The sequence below is a fragment of the Diaporthe amygdali genome, assembly GCF_026229845.1.
Source record: "Diaporthe amygdali strain CAA958 chromosome Unknown NODE_31_length_594919_cov_65_084759, whole genome shotgun sequence".
Taxonomy (NCBI): domain Eukaryota; kingdom Fungi; phylum Ascomycota; class Sordariomycetes; order Diaporthales; family Diaporthaceae; genus Diaporthe; species Diaporthe amygdali.
In genome coordinates this window covers 531,256-548,743 of record NW_026517051.1, presented here as the reverse complement: position 1 = coordinate 548,743, position 17,488 = coordinate 531,256, and the positions used below count along the sequence as shown (strand labels likewise).

At 50.4% G+C, this 17,488-nt stretch overlaps 5 protein-coding genes across 5 annotated transcripts; 3 read left to right on the top strand and 2 right to left on the bottom strand.

Annotated features, from left to right (window-relative positions):
* Positions 1-836: 836 nt before the first annotated feature.
* Positions 837-2,539, bottom strand: J7T55_000420 (uncharacterized protein; the record flags this gene model as incomplete). The annotated part of the gene is made up of 2 exons (XM_053132536.1): positions 837-2,256; positions 2,331-2,539. 2 exons carry the CDS (start codon positions 2,537-2,539, stop codon positions 837-839), a joined length of 1,629 nt encoding a protein of 542 aa, XP_052989657.1.
* A 4,933-nt stretch (positions 2,540-7,472) lies between these two features.
* Positions 7,473-9,831, top strand: J7T55_000419 (uncharacterized protein; the record flags this gene model as incomplete). Its single annotated transcript, XM_053132535.1, has 3 exons — positions 7,473-7,792; positions 7,874-8,350; positions 8,844-9,831. 3 exons carry the CDS (start codon positions 7,473-7,475, stop codon positions 9,829-9,831), a joined length of 1,785 nt encoding a protein of 594 aa, XP_052989656.1.
* Positions 9,832-10,294: 463 nt separating this feature from the next.
* On the bottom strand, positions 10,295-11,967 carry J7T55_000418 (cytochrome p450 oxidoreductase; the record flags this gene model as incomplete). The annotated part of the gene is made up of 3 exons (XM_053132534.1): positions 10,295-11,222; positions 11,280-11,723; positions 11,789-11,967. 3 exons carry the CDS (start codon positions 11,965-11,967, stop codon positions 10,295-10,297), a joined length of 1,551 nt encoding a protein of 516 aa, XP_052989655.1.
* Positions 11,968-14,583: 2,616 nt separating this feature from the next.
* J7T55_000417 (uncharacterized protein) lies at positions 14,584-15,068 on the top strand (the record flags this gene model as incomplete). Its single annotated transcript, XM_053132533.1, has 3 exons — positions 14,584-14,600; positions 14,677-14,738; positions 14,845-15,068. 3 exons carry the CDS (start codon positions 14,584-14,586, stop codon positions 15,066-15,068), a joined length of 303 nt encoding a protein of 100 aa, XP_052989654.1.
* A 1,194-nt stretch (positions 15,069-16,262) lies between these two features.
* J7T55_000416 (ankyrin repeat containing protein) lies at positions 16,263-17,476 on the top strand (the record flags this gene model as incomplete). Its single annotated transcript, XM_053132532.1, has 4 exons — positions 16,263-16,364; positions 16,413-16,821; positions 16,958-17,290; positions 17,361-17,476. The coding sequence occupies 4 exons, from the start codon at positions 16,263-16,265 to the stop codon at positions 17,474-17,476; spliced, it is 960 nt and encodes a 319-aa protein (XP_052989653.1).
* Between the last annotated feature and the right edge of the window lie 12 nt (positions 17,477-17,488).

Genomic DNA, 17,488 nt, shown 5'->3' with positions numbered 1-17,488 from the left:
CAATTCGAAGGAGAAGTGAGGACAATCCCAAGCTGTGCACATGCACATCTAGCAATACGAAGCTTGCCTGATGTGTTGTTCGTCAGAGAGAGCCACACGATCAGGAGTCTGAAGGAACTGCCTGGCTCAGATACAGTGAAGAGGGGCTCCAGGGATGCCACCTCATATCTGCGAGTCTGAGGGATGGACGCACATCTTTTCCTACGAAGAAATATGCCTCGACAGATGTCGGGCAACTTGCACGGTGATTAGGCCTGTATGCAGCACGCGACACGGGACTGTTTGGGTGGTCGTGGCGAGGGCCACCAGATAGCAATGCTGATAAGATACTCGTTATTGATAAGGGACTCGCTTATTCATCAGTGACGAGTGGCGCTCTTCGATAGAAGAAAACAATCTGGTCATATTATTTGGATGTCACATGCACACCAGTAAAACAATTTGATCCTTTTTGCAGGTACGTTGTCCGTAATAGAACATTCTCCAGAATTAATATATGACTCACAATCTCTTCACCCGATCATATTCATAATTCTCTACCTTCACCTTCTCGGCTTCTCTTACATGTGTTTGACTCGTCTCTTGATCCTCCTGGTCTACCTAAGTAGCTCTCGCCGCAAGCTTGAGTCCGCAGTGAGATAGCAAAAATCTTGAAGGGAATTGAATCCCCGGTTCAGTTTGGCTTCGTGACCAAAATTAAGGAAACCAGCTACGTGTTCATGGTCACACACGGGAGCTACATATGCAGACAGAGATCTTCGCGTCTGCCGATAATCTCCGTCAATCAAGTCACCCCCATATACATATATTTTGGCCATAAACCTCTTTCGTCTTCACTACATACTCACCGAGTAACTATACGTCTCTATGGAACATATGCTGTGGCGACGGCTGAGCTTCCTGACGGTGAACTTCTTCCTCCTCAGGTTCGCCACCTGGCCCTCCTCCACCCCGGATTTCGTCTGGGTCTTTTCCACTTGGGGCTTCTCCTGACGGTCCTCCGGCTTAGAAGGAGTCTGATTCTCCGAGACCAGGATTGTCTGGACTTCAGAAGAGCGGCGCCGCCACCAAGCATCCGCGGCTCTGAAAATTACGTCTGGGTATTTGAACAGATCGGGGTCGCCCTCGTCCCTGGCGAACCGGATTTGCTCAAACATCTGCTCATGGTGGTACTTCCATGCGTACTCATCAAACAGTGGCTCTAGCGTCTCCAGTTCGCTCACCGTGTCTTCGACAAGCCGGCGTGCCTCGTCCCTTAGCTTGCGCGCCTCCATCGCTTTCTCCTCGTCGTAGAAATGGATGGCGAGCTTCTGGACGTTCTTTAGATGGTAGTCCACCACTCTAGGAGCAGGTCGGGACCAGCCAAGGTCTCCCTGGTTCCAATGGCACGTGAGGTGCCTGAGAGGGATAACGTTGAACACTGCATCGTATGCCAGGTCTGCGCGGTTTTCGCGGTAGCTCAGGCACCTGAACTCCAGTATTTCGCGCATCACAGTAACCTCAAGCCTCACTTGATGCCAACCTCCAGGAAATGCTCGGTCGCGTATGTGCGGTCGGTTCTTGTCCATGTATGTCCAGAGACACTTCTGTGCGAGTTCACGGCCTCTTGTGAGAAGTCGGAAAAGAAGAAAATCGTCGACACGTACATTCTCCAGGGACGAGTTCAGCCAGTCGTCTTCCTCGAGCCGTGTCACCAGCGGGATCGCGTGTAGGTCAATCAAGTCCTTGTACCTGGCGTCTGACATGGTGTGAGGTGATCCCCAGAATGACAGGGGATGGAGCCAAGATTTGCTTTCCGGTCGCAGCTTTAAACTCCTCCACTTTGGAGGCTCGCCGGGTTGGAAAACCTCATCGTTCGCTCCCGGGCTATTAGAACCCTCGACGACCCAGCTTGGCGCAGTATTATTTGCCCATGCGTATGTACCGGAATCGTCAGGGTATCCTTCATCCCACGTAATGGGCCCTGGAGACTCATTTTCCCGGACTGTAGATGTTGAAGACTGATTGTCCCAGACTGTAGACGATGGGGCGGCGGGTTGGTAGGCCCAAGAATCGCCAGACACCTCATCTTCATGCTGAGATTCACCGCACTCGTCTGATGAAGCTTCGGTATGATTATGTATGGCGAGAGTGTTGAGATCGCCGCCCATATGCTGTGACGTGGTCGTTCCATCGTCTGAGGATGTGACTGACGGCTCCCTGGACCTTGCGTATTCGGCTGTGATGGACGTCGGCGTTCCTGGTGTGGATACGAAGCTGTATGGCATGAGACGTCAGCACGTATACATTTGATAGAAGTTATGAACAAGCCTGTCAAGTCTGATCCTTACCCTTTGTCACCCCAAGCAGACTCCACCACAGCTGAGTCAGTGGAATAAGGTGTAGCTACATCTGCCGATGGACTCTTTCGGTGCAGTCGGGCCAATTCTTCTTTCAAAAAGGAAATATCTTTGTCTCTCTGCGCAAGCTGCTTTATGACCTGCTCCAACATGATTCTCGTGACTGCGAGTTCGTTGCCTTCAGGCTGTTGGTGAGCCATGGTAAATTAGGGAGCGAAGTGGTGGAGTTGTGAGGCTGATGAGGATAATGAAGGTGATGATGTTGATGTCTGGATGCTGGTCATCAGCGGCTCCTTGCTGCTCATGATGGCTTCCAGGCTGAAGAATTCTGGGTAAAGAGAGCAGAAGTTTGAACAATGGTGGGTGGCATGTACATATATTTTGACACTTTAGGAGTGAAGTGGAAGCGCTATTTACTAGAATGTGAAATTCAATACAATAAACATTCACGTCCTCCATATGCAGAAGAAAAGTATGAGTTTCCGCAAGTGTAGAACCTCAAGTGACTCATTTGTGTACTAAGATAGTAAGTTCTTAACCATTGCATATTGTCTGAAATGAATGGTGTCCATAAGATGGCAACTCCTGTGATGCTGTCGTCACAAAATTGTGCGGAGCACAGCCTCTGGACTATCTTCACTAAGGAAATCTAAGTCCACTTCACTCACACAATTCTTGCACTTCACTGTGTTCCGGGCACTAATGTGGTAAGAGACTGTGGGGTTTGAGCAGTATATTATTGAAGAAGGGCCATCTGAGTGACTGATGGGCGATGTTAGCGTCTGAACTAGGTTCAGACAAGCGCAGAGCCTTGGTGTCTACCGCTAGTGCCGCTAGGGGGCTGCCATACCTAGCTTATATGAAGTACCAAGAAGTTATCGATTTTGTGTGATGGTAATTCATGGCAGAGAGTGCTGTTGTTGATGCTACTTATAAAATACGTGTGTAAAATCTGGCCAACTGCGACAAGTTTTCCTCGTGCCCGCGAGTCTTGACTCAATTGGATCACAGACCTCAATGCCCACACAGATCCATTTCCAACTTTTGTTTCCGCCGCGCCTATAGAGAACATCTAGCTTGAATAGCTCAGTCGGCGTCGTGATCTTGTCGCTGCCTCCAGTGCGCCCTGCCCGTTCGTCTCGATGAGCCACTCCGGCACATCATATGGGGTTTCGCATCCGTGGAGTTGCTGCCGCGCCCAGTCGACCTTGACTCTGGTGACCAGATCCGCGACGGCCTCAGAGCCTGGGCGACTGGAGGTGCTGTGGCGTCGCGTTGGAGGTGTTCTGGGGCAGCCGGCCAGGCTAACGGGCGGCGCGTACTTTTGCTTCCCGTAGCGGTGCTGCCATAACCAATCCTCCGCGATGCGATTTTGCCGATAACCTCTGGGACGTGCTCTAGCCCACGACGGCCTTCTTCTTCTCTCGCGTAAAACACAAGGTACCCAAATACGCTCTCGTGGTATTCTTTCCTGAGTACCCCGCGGAGGGCTCAAGGGAGGATGATGAGTGTCTCCAGACCCATGGTTTCGTCGAAAGTATTTTGTGCTGCCTATCGAAGCTCTAATTGTGAAAATGATAGTCGCAGATGCGATCCTGGGATGTTGAGTTGGTATTTTCGGGATTTCTGAGCGATTTTCGGATGCTTGTGTCGCTCTGGCGTATCGTGGGATAGTGGTCTCATTCTTCTTAAATCTAGAGCGGAGTCTAGTTTGGGAGGAAATCTGTGGTTTCGTCTTGAACTCCCGGGGCACATGCTGGCGGAGCCTTGCCACTTCGTCTTTCAGGACTGCGACGTCAGGCGTTGCCGCCGCAAGCTGCCGAATTGCCTCATCAAGCTTGCTTTTAGTGATACCTAGCTTGTGGGCCACAGGGTGGGCGATCTTAGCTATGTCAAGGGTTGGTAAGGAACCAATCCTTGATTATTATGGAGAGATCGTCTTAGTTGAGCACTCGATGTGGAAGCCCAGAAAAGTTTGGTTTGAGTGAGCTGGGCAAAAGCAATGTAGAGGGTGATACATTGCGATGAGGTTTAACTAAGTCCACCGTAAACATGGCAGAAGTGAAGTTGAATCGTTTATTCACGATCAAAGAGTTTCCCATGTGATCACTATTCACGTCCTGCATGTGCGCGGAGGACCACTTCCAGTGAATGTTTTCAAGTGAGATCTTTGATTGGCTTGATGATATAGTGTTTAGGTCATTTTGAGTCCCAATTCCTGTACTTTCAACTTAACTGTATCCACTACTGATGACTGATAAAGACCTGAGTAACACCGCAGTAGGTCCTCTAGAGTGAATGTTTGTGGGAGGAATGGGAATCGTGACTGACTTGCGGGAGTATCAATGATGTCTCTCGAATGCTCATTCTGATCCTGGCGTACTCGATAACGCCTGCAATTTCTTTTGAGATTGTCGACAGTATATGCTTAAAGATTTAAACCGTGAAAGGAACATTCCGCCCCTTTCAATATGGTCCAGCGTCATGTATAGGTTCTACTTAGCTACAGGCTCCCAAGACATGTTGACCCTGGGCTTAGCCTCCGTGGGACGCTGAGCTCAGACGCACATTCAGAGTAAGATGATAATGCAGTAATCTCTGCGCGAATAGTAACACAAGATCCGTCCCGCAAGCTAAATGAGTTCATGCACTGACCTATTCAATGATGTACAATAGTCCCTCGCGGCTGTCGTCTCTGAACAGTACCATGAGGGTGATGGACGCTCTGCTACGAAAGACATTTTATGCAGCTTAAGAACTGGGAGAGGGTTTTTAGTGAGCTACAGTGTATGATTGTAACAGCCTTCGTGACCTGTGGCTCACCAAATGTGCAGGCTTAGGCGAACAACGGGCCCAACTAGACAGTAAGATCTAAAAGCAGCAGCAGTCTAGCAGAAGCATTCTCATGAAGTCATTTGTCATCATATAGAATCAAAATGGATGCGGCAGCCATGGTTACAATCATCTTGGATGATGTGACAGACAGACAGACAGGGAAGCGAATGAAGTCGGAAAGCAGTTACAGTTGTAAATGGTGAGCATTTTATAGTGCATCAAAACCATTATACCGTAATCTTTCCCACTGGCTTGCCTGATGGCTATTTGAATACTGTTTGTGCACAGGTAGTCATGAGCCCGTAGGGCAGATTGGTAGCAAGCATGAGCTGGCAGCGGCTGAGGGAGAAACTAGGCTACGTTGAGTCCTTTACTCACAGTCAAGAGACATGCTCCTAGTGGCATGTGTTGAAACCGTTTATTGAATTCCTCCAGCTGATCATAAGGTGTTCACAATCTGGATCACAGTCATACCATTGTGAATTTAACAACCACATGGGCAGGCACAATTGATCTGAAGACTCGACGTCACCAGCAGTGAGTCAATAGAATGTTTTTTTCACTTTGATTTGATTCACTTCATTTTGGTCATGAAAACAAACAATTGTGATTAAGGTGAGGTACCAGGGATGCTAGCAGTGATATCATATCCTGGCTGACGTCATTGTCTCTACAACTGCTATGCTCCACATTGTTGTATTGTTGGTATGTGTTCATGGTGAATCCTAGTGGGCCAGTCATTGCCGAGAGCAATTTGGCAGTGGGAAGATGAGGTTTGAGGCTGAAGAGTTTTCAGGAATATCGCCTCCAGATGCACAAACACGTACGGATGTAGTCTAGCTAACGGTAGTAGAGTGAAATGCTAGCTGCAAGAGAGAACCGTGACATAAAGTGACGTTTCATTGCGTTTGCTTGTTGGCGCTCCTGGGCCGTGCACTGCCGAGACACCGAGCCGACCAACGGAGATGCAGGTCCGGAGAGACCGGAATAGCTCGGAGCTTAAAAATGGCTCTTGGCTGGGCTGGGCTGGCTGGCTTGGGGCTGGCTTGGGTATGGTGGGCGCTCACTCAGCGCAGCGCCCTGGAGTAACCTGGAGATGGTGTCTTGCCCCTCAGTTGTATGGAGAGCTGTCATAATTGAACACATTGTGGGGCATATCATCGAGTACTGTACAGTCTTGAGGGATATATCCTCGAATAGCCTGACAGGCTGGCAGGCTTGCAGGCTGGGCTCGACCAGCATTGACAGGCAAAAAGACCCTCAATGCTATAATACTCGCCGGAAATGGGAATCGGTGTTGCTGTCTCAGATCGGCAGAGGCTCTTGTCTGGCCCGTCTGTGCCGCCCAGACGCCTGCTTGACACTTGCCAGGGGAGCTCCGCCAGCCCCACGATAGACACCCCCACCCCCACCTCTTGCCCAGCTCTGGCTGCAGTGCTGCTTGTTCCTCCTGGCTGCCCCGATGTGATCACATGCAGCAATATGTGTTCCCAGCTTGCTGGTCCCAGTTCGGGCTGGGTGCTGACGGAGGTTGTATGCAGGGTGCGGCGGAAGCAGCGGGATTTCCGTTGCATATCGACACTATCCAGCCTCTCGACTTCATCCAAAACACTGTTTGTATGGTTGCACGTGTGTATGTTATTTATTATTGTTGAATATTCTCTTCTAGTTGTTAGTTCATGTGCCACCACATAGGAGCAGAGCTCGGCAGCAGACACGGATATGTCACAGCTGGACCTTTTTAGCTCCATTATGAAGTCAACTCTCCATTCCTAGTGGAGCACAGGGCCGACGCTTGAGGCTGCAGTGGACCGTCGGGTGGGCTTCAGTCAGGGCCATACATCAATGATGTCACTAGCTCCTAAACTCCCAGAGGAAGAATGGATGGTCCTCAGGAACCGACTAGGCTGAGTGGATGGGCCAGACTTGACCGGCAAAGGAAGAGGAGAGGCCAGGAATTAGGTGGGTTGTCAGGGGGAGGACAAGGAGCTGCCACGCTGCTAAGCAACAGTGTAGACCATTGACGAAAGAGGGAGCTGGGAAAGCTTCGAATCCTGGTTTCCCATCAAGGTCCTCTCTTGCTTGGTAACTTGGTAGACCTGGTCTGCCATGTATATTAGAGCCGGAAACCCCTCCTTTCAGTTTCCCATGTCTCACAGACTCCTACTCTTCTCACAACATCTCAACAATCCCATACAAAAGATACCCATACCACTTTTCCACCCCTCAAGACCATCACCAACAACACCACCAAGGCAGAATCCCGTAACCCACTTCCACACCACCACAACCGCCAGAATGCCTCAGCAACCCGCCGCCGCCTCCAGCCTGAAGGACCTCTTCTCCCTCAAGGGGAAGGTGGTCGTCGTCACCGGAGCCTCGGGCCCCAAGGGCATGGGCATTGAGGCTGCACGAGGATGCGCCGAGATGGGAGCCGACGTGGCCATCACATACGCCTCCCGCAAGGAGGGCGCCGAGAAGAACGTCGAGGAGCTGACCAAGGAGTACGGCACCAAGGTCAAGGCTTACAAGTGCAACGTGGGCGAGTACCAGCAGTGCGAGGATCTGGTGCAGTCGGTGCTCAAGGACTTTGGCCAGATTGACGCCTTCATCGCCAAGTATGTCATTCATTCCCCTCCTCGGAAAATTCACCTGTTTGCCATGAGTGAATGATATACTGACATTTTTTGTGTCATCAGCGCCGGCGCCACAGCCAACAGCGGCATCATCGACGGATCCAAGGAGGAGTGGGACCGTGTGATCAACACGGACCTGAACGGCACGGCGTACTGCGCCAAGGCGATCGGGCCGGTGTTCAAGAAGCAGGGTCACGGGTCGCTGGTGATCACGGCGTCCATGTCGGGCCACATCGCCAACTTCCCACAGGAGCAGACGTCGTACAACGTGGCCAAGGCCGGCTGCATCCACATGGCGCGGTCGCTGGCCAACGAGTGGCGCGACTTTGCCCGCGTCAACGCCATCTCGCCCGGCTACATCGACACCGGCCTCAGCGACTTTGTCGATAAGAAGGTCCAGAAGCTTTGGCACGACATGATCCCCATGGGCCGCGACGGCCTGGCCAAGGAGCTCAAGGGCGCCTATGTCTACCTTGTGTCTGATGCCAGTACCTACACCACTGGTGCCGACCTTGTCATTGACGGTGGCTACACCTGCCGGTAAATGTGCTGTCCGTCAGCATGGAGAGATGAGATTACATGAGAGGGGGATGCTTTGTTTTCCTGTATAAATAGCTAGGATACCAGGAATGATTGGAGAAGACGGCAGAAAGCGTGGATGAGATGATACGACATGACATAACCAAAATAAAAGCTATCAAATGAATCGCCTTGTCTTGTAAGCTCATGGTGATGAAGCAAGTGATGAAGCTCACGATCGGTTCAAATGTAGGCAGAGTCTGTTCTCAGTATAATGTGGCCATCTCAATTGATGCTATCTCAAGGGAGCCTCATGTCAGATGACACCGACAAGTGCAACGTCTGATAGCCTGTCCAATCCATCAACTTACCGAGCTGCTGGAAAGTTCAAGGACACGAGGGCAATGTCAAGATATGGTCACAGCAGGGCTGAATGAAGCTCAAGCTCGGTTCAGCTTGGGAGAGAGAAAATGGAGGGGTCATGGCCTTCACGATGGTGGGGTTGGCGGGGTAGCTCGAGTCAAAAAGTCGGCAGCGTTAACGTCACCGTTGCCGTCACTGTCAGTGTCTCCGTCATAGTCACCGTTACAAAACACAAACGGGAGCATCGCATCATCAACCCTTGCCACTTCAAGCTCAATTTCCTCCCAACAAGTGAAGCTTCCACCACCCATCAACCATTCCAATTGAGCCACGACAGCCCCTCCCAAAATTCACAGAGGCGGAGCAGACAACAAGTCACTCGCAGACCCTTGATGCCCCTTCGCCTTCGCCCCTCCTCGCTCGCGACCACCGTTTCTAGACGGCTCAACAACCTCAGCAACCACCTCCCCTCCCCGCCCTCGCGCCCCTTCACAATGACGACCAAGACGCAAGAACCCGTCATAACCTCCATCGACGACCTGCCCATCACCGAGTCGAAATGGGTCACCCTGAAAAAGATCTCCTACACCGACCAGACGGGCAAGGCGCGCACCTGGGAGGTCGCAACACGCAAGACCCGCTCCGAGAAAGCCGGCGTCGACGCCGTAGCAATGGGCAACATCCTACTCCCACCGCCCTCACAAAAAGCCACCCGGCCCGCCTCGACCCTGCTGGTGATCCAGTACCGCCCGCCGCTGGACGCATACACGGTGGAGTGGCCAGCGGGGCTGATCGACGCGAACGAGGAAGCCGAGACGGCGGCGGTGCGCGAGTTCCGCGAGGAGACGGGCTACGAGGTGTCGAAAGTGCTGAGCGTGAGCCCGCCGCAGGCGGCCGACCCGGGCATGACGAACGCCAACATGCAGCTCGTCATGGTCGAGGTGCAGCTGCCCGAGGGCGAGGAGATGCCCGAGCAGCGGCTCGAGGACGGCGAGCACATCACGCGTGTTGTGGTGCCGCTCTCCGAGCTGTACACGCGGCTGGTCGAGTACTCGCGTAAGGAGAGGCATGTTGTTGCTGCGAAGCTGTTGCATTTTGCGCAGGGCATGGAGTTTATGAAGGAGCAGAAGTACTTCTAGAGAGAGTAGAGGGGCATTCTCACCGAGTAGATTTGGTCGAGCATTGGAGTTGAGGATATGAAATGAATCATTTTGTTGATATTGGAGCCGGCTCGAATTCAGGCTCAGGTGCGGGTACAGGTACAAGCGACTTTGGTCTATCAACTTCCAAACTGAGATTTAAACAGAAGACGGTTTCTCCATTAGGATTCACTGCTACGACATACATATTGACAGCTGGTATATTCTGCAAACTACCGGCTTCTCTGCGGAAGGCTTTGCAACTTTTGGTCATGTTGAGCTTCTTGGTCTCGTGAGCACATATACGGAAGTCCAGCAGAAAGGGTTGACTCAGAGCATGGAGTCTCTATGTCTCTTCAGAAAGTGTTTAACCGTAGGTACATAGGCCATTCTAAAGTCTTTCTATCATGATATTAAGAGGTGAACACCTTTTGCCGCAAGAGTTTCATATGCACATGAACATTTAGGTACCTGACAAAGGCTCGATGTCCTCGGAAACAATACCCATAGCTTCGTCCGATCCCGTGAAAGTGACCAGCCACTTTTTTCCTGAATCTCTGGGCCGAAGCTCAACGTCGATATCCTCATCTGGAATAGGAAAGCCAGCCTGAATTGGCGAGTTCTTCCACGTGGGCTCAATCCATTCGCCCCCGACTGGCACAACATCGAACTGAAGCACCAACAGTGCAGCAAGAGCCATGATCTCGGTGCTTGCAAAATGACGGCCAGGACAGAGGACATGACCACCTCCAAAAGCCCGAAATGCCGTCCGATTGGGTTTCTTCTGGCCTGGCTTGTGAACAAAACGCGTATGATCGAATTGGTTGGCATCGCTACCCCAGGCTTCGGTATCCATGTGCTGTACAGGGGCTGGAATCATAAGCATGCTCCCCTTTTTGAGAAGAATGCGATCGTTGAGGAGGACTTCCTCGAGGACCACACGCGGCCCAGAGTTGACTGCACGGAAGCGCAGGGTTTCCTGGAAGGTGCTCAAGAGAATGGGACAGGATGTCCGGATGGTGGCCAAGTCAATACAATTGACACCATCTTGCTCTTTTACCATAGCCGATACCTCGCTCCGGATATCAGTCAGTACTCGGTCATCGGAGAAGATGTGGAAAAGCACCCATAGTGCACACGGCGTCGAGTTGCCGAGCACGGCGAATGTATTCCCCAGCTCCCCGCGGGCAAAGTCGTCCAGCCCGAGTCCAAACTGCTCTACATGATGCTCATAACGCTTGCGTACAAGCCCGGACGCTGTCTTGTATCCGCCCTTCCGCACGTAACCGATCATGGCTGCAGCTGCCAACTCGCGTGCGCGATAGAGCTTGGGAAAAAAGAGAGAAGCCAGGGGAAAGACAGACAGAGTCAAGAAGCCTGCTTCAAACGTCCTGTATATGCTGTCAGCAGAGCGTAGTTACAGACATCCTCGCAATCATCGTACTCACTTCCATGCTTCAGCGACCGCCGTGTCACGATAAGGATTCTCTGGTCCCCAAACGGCCTCTGTCGTAGACTTAACCATGATCTCTCGTGCCCACTCCCACAGACCAGTTTTGGTAGTCCCATTTGCCCTCAGTTTATCCATATCTTCGGCAAATACCTCTACCGACGCCCTGTTGATTGAATCAAGATCCTTGCCAGGGCCCATTGCGGACATGATATACTTGGGCCAGCTAGGGCTAAAGCCATGCTCGCTGGTCAAATCCCTGTGCAGAATTTCGTTTCCCTCCTTGCTTAGACCAACGACATGTCCGGCATCTGCAGCAAGAGCCGCGAAGCTGACGGTGCGCCATTGTTTCTGTAGGGCCGGGATGAGCTCTGTGGCGTTCACAACGTACATCCGCGAGAATGGCAAGCGGAGAGTATAAATTGGGAGCCTGTATGTATCCCTATGAAGAATTACCATTAGCGTTCAGCAGTAGCTTCGGCATCATCTCAATTGAATTGAACACACCTAAGTCGAAGGTGAAAATGTGATTTCTCCCTGAACATGCCAACAATTGGCTCGAAGAAGGGCACGCTCGTCAGAATGGCGGGTGGTTCTCTAGCATCCTGGGTCAAGTAGAGCATGAAGCGGAGGAAGAGATAGATTGCGGTGACGCCTGCCAGGGCCATGGCCTCAGCTGACGGCATGGCTGGTTGAGTGCTTGAGCGATCAGATGATTGATTTCTCTGAGACTCAATAGAGAAAAACAAAATTGAAAAAGAAACAAGCGAGAGAGAGGATGACCTGTTGAGGATTACACGACGCTAGGGGCGAGTCAGGGGTCCAGCGAGAGCCTCCAGCGTGTTGTGGGGTTTGAAGTGTTGAAGTGGCACAGCACAGCCCTAGTAGCAGACGGTCAAATCAAATGTAAGAAATTAGTGTTGTTGGTTCTCCAAAGTAGAACGAGTGCCAACCGGCGTGTCACCCTAGGCCTGCTGCTGCGGCTAATGGGTAGGAGGCTCTGTTGATCTCACAAACGGTCTCATCCGAAGCTCCAGACCAGCAGAGGGCAGTTCAGTAATAGTCAAAACACGAGTTGTTTATAAAGTCTTACCCGCCGAACAACTTTTTAAAATAGGACATTGATCATATCTGAATTTCCTAGTCAACCAGACCCTTTCAAAGACACTTCTGAGCCGCAGAAGGCTTCGCTATGTGGCAGATGTTTCTAGTCTAGGAGTTTGCCAGAGACATTTGTCGATCTTTGCTGACTGAGCAGGCCGTGAGGCCTCAAATTGAAGTGAATTATGCTCGAATAGAAATGACTAGCTTTCAATAATGAGCTGCTGTGACCTAACCTTAATAGTCATGGTAATATGAGACTCAAGTACATGTGCGCAAATGCCATGGCGATTGTTACAGAAATCATGTTGAGTCACGACCCCAGAATATAAAAAACCTGGGGCATGCGCAGGTAAGAGATAAATTGTAGGCAGGCCTAGTCTCGATATATCACTTCATCACGGGGAAAGCGGTTGTCTAGAGCTTGCACTAGACGTAGTCCGTATTTGCGCTAACGAGTGAGCATTTTGGCGGCAATAGGTAACATCGATCAGGTAAATTCTTCAAGCGTCAGCAACGAGGAGACCACACCTCGCTACAAGACTCTTGCACGCCTCTGCACCGTGCGACTAAGCTCTGGTCATTCGGAATTCGGCACGCGTCTTGGGGGTCAAGAAGTGGAGCGTTTCAGTTGCGCGTCTCTCGGCTGATGCCTATCAGCTCATGCAAGGCTTGAGAATGCCTTGGGCTTTTCCACAGTTTTCTCGTAATTCCAACCTTATTGCAGCCCTTCCACGATCTTGCAGTCACCTAAGTCCATGCTGATACACTGGTGTACATAGGGAAATATTGCACGGTGGATGTTCTTCTCATGCTGGATAAGAATTCGAGACTACTGGACTAAGACAGCTGGCACCCTTGAACGACACCGCCCGTCGCATTCCGACCTATCAGAGCCTGTCGGACCATCTCCAACTCAATATTCGTCTCCCGTGAGGCTATGTTTCAGTAGATCGTTTCTCTGGCCCCCTTGCATGACAAGTACATTAGCCACTGCAGTCAATGTATATTAATCCTTTGCCACATGTCAAGAAGCAGATGGACTTCGGAAACGGTACGACGCTCGTCGTCCAAAAGACTCTCTTCATCTTTCCTTAGCATTACATCAATGACGCAGTTGAGATGCAGTGCGACTACCGAAACTTCTCTCAGCACGGTGAGGCCAGTCCTACTTGAAGTCTCTTCAGCCACCAGCTCATCATCGCAGATAGGACGCCGGAAGTTCGAGACCACTTCATGGGCCAGCAACCCCGCTTTCACCGGGCTGCAATATTTTCTTGTTTCAAAGCTCTTTGGATAGTTTACCCTCAGGGATGGGATTGTGCTATGATTTGCTACGAATCAAACATATAACCTCACTGGCGACCTGAAAACCTCGGACGGCTTGTTCTTTGACAGCCCAGCACGATACCCTCTGCCCTCTGCCCTCTGCCTGCACATGTGTCAGGATTGCCAAGAAAAGATGGAAGCTAGCTTGCCACCCGTGATGGTCCGAACGATTGCGTCCTTGGTGATCCTCGGCGTCCTCCCTACGGTGTTTGTTGTTCTCAGGATATATACTCGGACTGCCCCATCTCAGACAAACCGACTATGGGTGGATGATTACTGCCTTATTCTTGCATGGGTAAGAACCTGGCACAAGAGCCTCGTAGACCTGACGCTTATTCTACCGCTGTTAATACGAGATAAAGATTGTCTTCGTCGCTCAACTAGGACTCCGAGTCACCATTTTCAATGCAGCTACGATTCCCGCATTGTTGGCGGAAAGGAGATACAGCAGATTGGGTCACATAGCTGGGGTTCTTTCTAATGTGGCCTGGGCGTTAAGCAAAACGTCCTTCTCGCTCACGCTAATACGTCTTGTGACTGGGACGCTCCGCTTTATCTTGGGGTTTATTATCGTGTCAATGAACCTCTTCATCATCATTTGGCTTCCTCTATTTTTCAATCCCTGTGCAGAGGCTGATGTGAATTCGATATGCTTGTCAACAGAAGACACAGTTAAACTTGGAATTTTTGTTGGTGGTATGGACCGATTCCCCAGATTCGTCCCTCAATAAATCTCTTGTTGCAAGCTATTTTGTTGACTTCATAAAATAGCATATTCAGCTTTTATAGACTTTCTTTTGTCGGTGGTGCCATGGAAGATCATATGGCCAATGCATCTTAGCAGACGAGACAAAGTGGGTATATGCGTCGCCATGAGCATGGGTGTCTTGTAAGTTCTCTGGTCACATCCAGGCCAACAATTGAATTCCTAGCTTGTTCATCTCAGCTGACATTAACTCTATTAGTGCAGGAGCTACAGGAATAGTCAAGTGTTTCTATCTCTTCAAGTTCGATCCTTCGAGCATAGGTAAGTCCTTGCAAGTGACGAAAGCTGTTCCTGCAATCAGCCTCGAGTGCGTCAAACTCTTGGATAAATGCTTTTCTTCTTTCGAGATCTGAATTCTATTCTCTAGCGACGGCAGCCGGCCTCTATATTTGGGAAAGCGCCGAGATATCGGCAACAATCATGGCTGCATCGATTCCGATGCTACGGAAGCTGGCGCTCAACGCAGGGACACGAGACTCGCCGCCCGAGAGTGGCGAGAATGTGTTATTGTCAAACTTTCGACGTCAATTGCGCATTTTTGGTCTCAAAAGCGAACAGACGAATAACACGACAAGCTCGTCTCGTCCGTAAACATAGTTAGGCCCCGAAGCTGCGTATTTGCAGACGTAGGATGTCAAGGCGAGTCGAAGAATGCGAATTATAGCCCGTGCACGTGGTCTGCATGGCTAGTAATATGTTCCACGGGGGAAAACGGATCGAAGTGTGTTCCCACGGAAAAGAAAATGATGGTTGAAGTGTTTTGAGGGGATTTAATGAGCATGGCCGGCGAGGGTATCGACATATAAATCAGTTCAACGAACACAAAGACTGCACTGCTACTGTATAAGATAGGACTGGGTGACATGAGACCAGAAATTTGAAACGGAACAACGTATAGTACGCAGAAAAGTCTGTTTCTATGACCTTATTCGTGCACGACATTTCATACACGAGACGCTTAGACTTGACCTTGTGGCTACTGATCGAGCCCAGAGCCGTGATAACCCTACTTTTGTCCCGAGCAACAACAGCGATATCATAGCGACGGCTTAATATGTAAATGGCGATGGCCGAAATTAAGGATGTTGCTGTTTAAACGCTGAATGTTGTTAGACTAAACAGAGACTATCAAATTCGGAAAGGAAAGAGACAAGAGTATGAATTCTTGACGAACGTTAGATGATAACATTAGGGTCTGGTCGTCCGAAAAGTGCGTTGTGGGGATAAAATGCTTGAGCGGCACAGCACACAGAATTGAAAGCAAGTGGTCAAGTCAAATATAGGAAATCAGACTCGTTGCGACTGTTGCTTTTTGCATGCAACATCAGGTCCGACCGCCGTCTGTTCCAAGCAAAGTGCTACCCCCCCCCCCCCCAACTTGTCTGATTTCAGCTCTAACTCACATACAATGAAGTCTTGGCTTGCAAGCAAAATGCTCCACCCTCCCCTGTGAACTAGATTCGATCATGTACGAACATTTTATTGAACAATATCTGAATTACCAAGGTCTGAGATTTAATGAGAACTTTAATTTGAAATCTCCTTTGTTCAAGCTTTAAAACAATGCATTTTTAAACATTTTTTGATTCGGATTTGAACAGGTCGAAATTTCTTGATGGGCATAATTCAACGCGTGTGTGCAGGATTGAATCCGACTGACAGGGGAGGGGGGAGGGGTAGCATTTTGCTTGCCACAGACAGCAGAAGCATGATCTGGGGTTGTGCAGATCCCGGGCGAGCTGAGGGGAAATCAGTAGCTCATCTATCATCAACTACGACTGCAATATGGACACTCACATCAGCCGAGAATTTGCGGTATCGTTGCTTGCCGCCTGTGAAGGCGACGAGGAGACAACTATTGCACCCCAGTGCCTGACAGAACCCAAAGTATGTATTTTGGCGGCTGCCTCATCTTCACAGTTCTGACACCACCAGTTTCTCGCCACATTCTCGGACTTTCTCGGAAACATTCTCAAGGACTGGACCACCCTGCCCCCTCAACTAAGAACAACTTTTCAGAATACTTTTAGCGCTAACGGCTGGCACCTCTCCTTTGAAAGAGACGTTGCAAGCTGGATAAAGTCCGAAATTGACAGCTCTCTCGCACCGCAAGAAGACACGGCCACTCGGCTCTTCGGCCACCTCCGCAGACTGTCTAAACCTACAACACCTCTTCAGACTGTGATGAGGCAGATTTATCTAGTGGAATTTCATCACTTGCGACAAACTTTCAACACACGTTTCACAAGCCTTACCAGGGAACCTCTTGCGACGTACATTGGTAAGCGTCTTGACTTGGAGGCGACAGAAGTCAGGTCTGTCTACAAGTATCTTGCACAAGCAGGTGAGAGGCTCAATGATATAGCCGGTAGGCTTGATGGCTTTGGAGCATTGCTCCTGCCCCATGACATTGCTCGCACAACGTAAAGTCTTCTCTAACCCCCACTATTTACATTTTCACTCACACTCTTCAAGGTTAGAAAAGCGTGTACAAAAGGGTCCAGAGTTCGATGATGTAATCCAGTTGCTCAAAGATCGAGGGCTTGTTCGAAATGAAGGCACAGAGTTATATTACAACCTGGCGGACGAGTTCATCTCACGCCGTCGTGACGAGGGGACGTGCCTTGTTGATAAAATATGTGGGAATAGTCGGTCGCGGAGAAGACCCACAACACGGATCAAGATCGAGAGCTTGGGGATCGAGCCGACAACTCCTACAGCTGTTGGCAGTTGGTCATCACCTAGTGCCGGTCAACATCTTGACAGGGCTGGTGTGTCCATGCCACAGGGTGTGTTGCAGAACATTGCATGTGGTAAGTATTGAGACGTCATAGCCCATACACTGGGTCATTGTCCTAACAATATAGAAATTCAAGAGAACAGGGGTCTCCCTCGTATCCAAGACATTCAGGAGCCGGGGCAGTTCAGTCAGACCTCCACTCAAGAAACCGCTGGTCAACATCACGATACTCCCATGGATGATTTTCATCGGACCATGAAGCCAGAGGTGA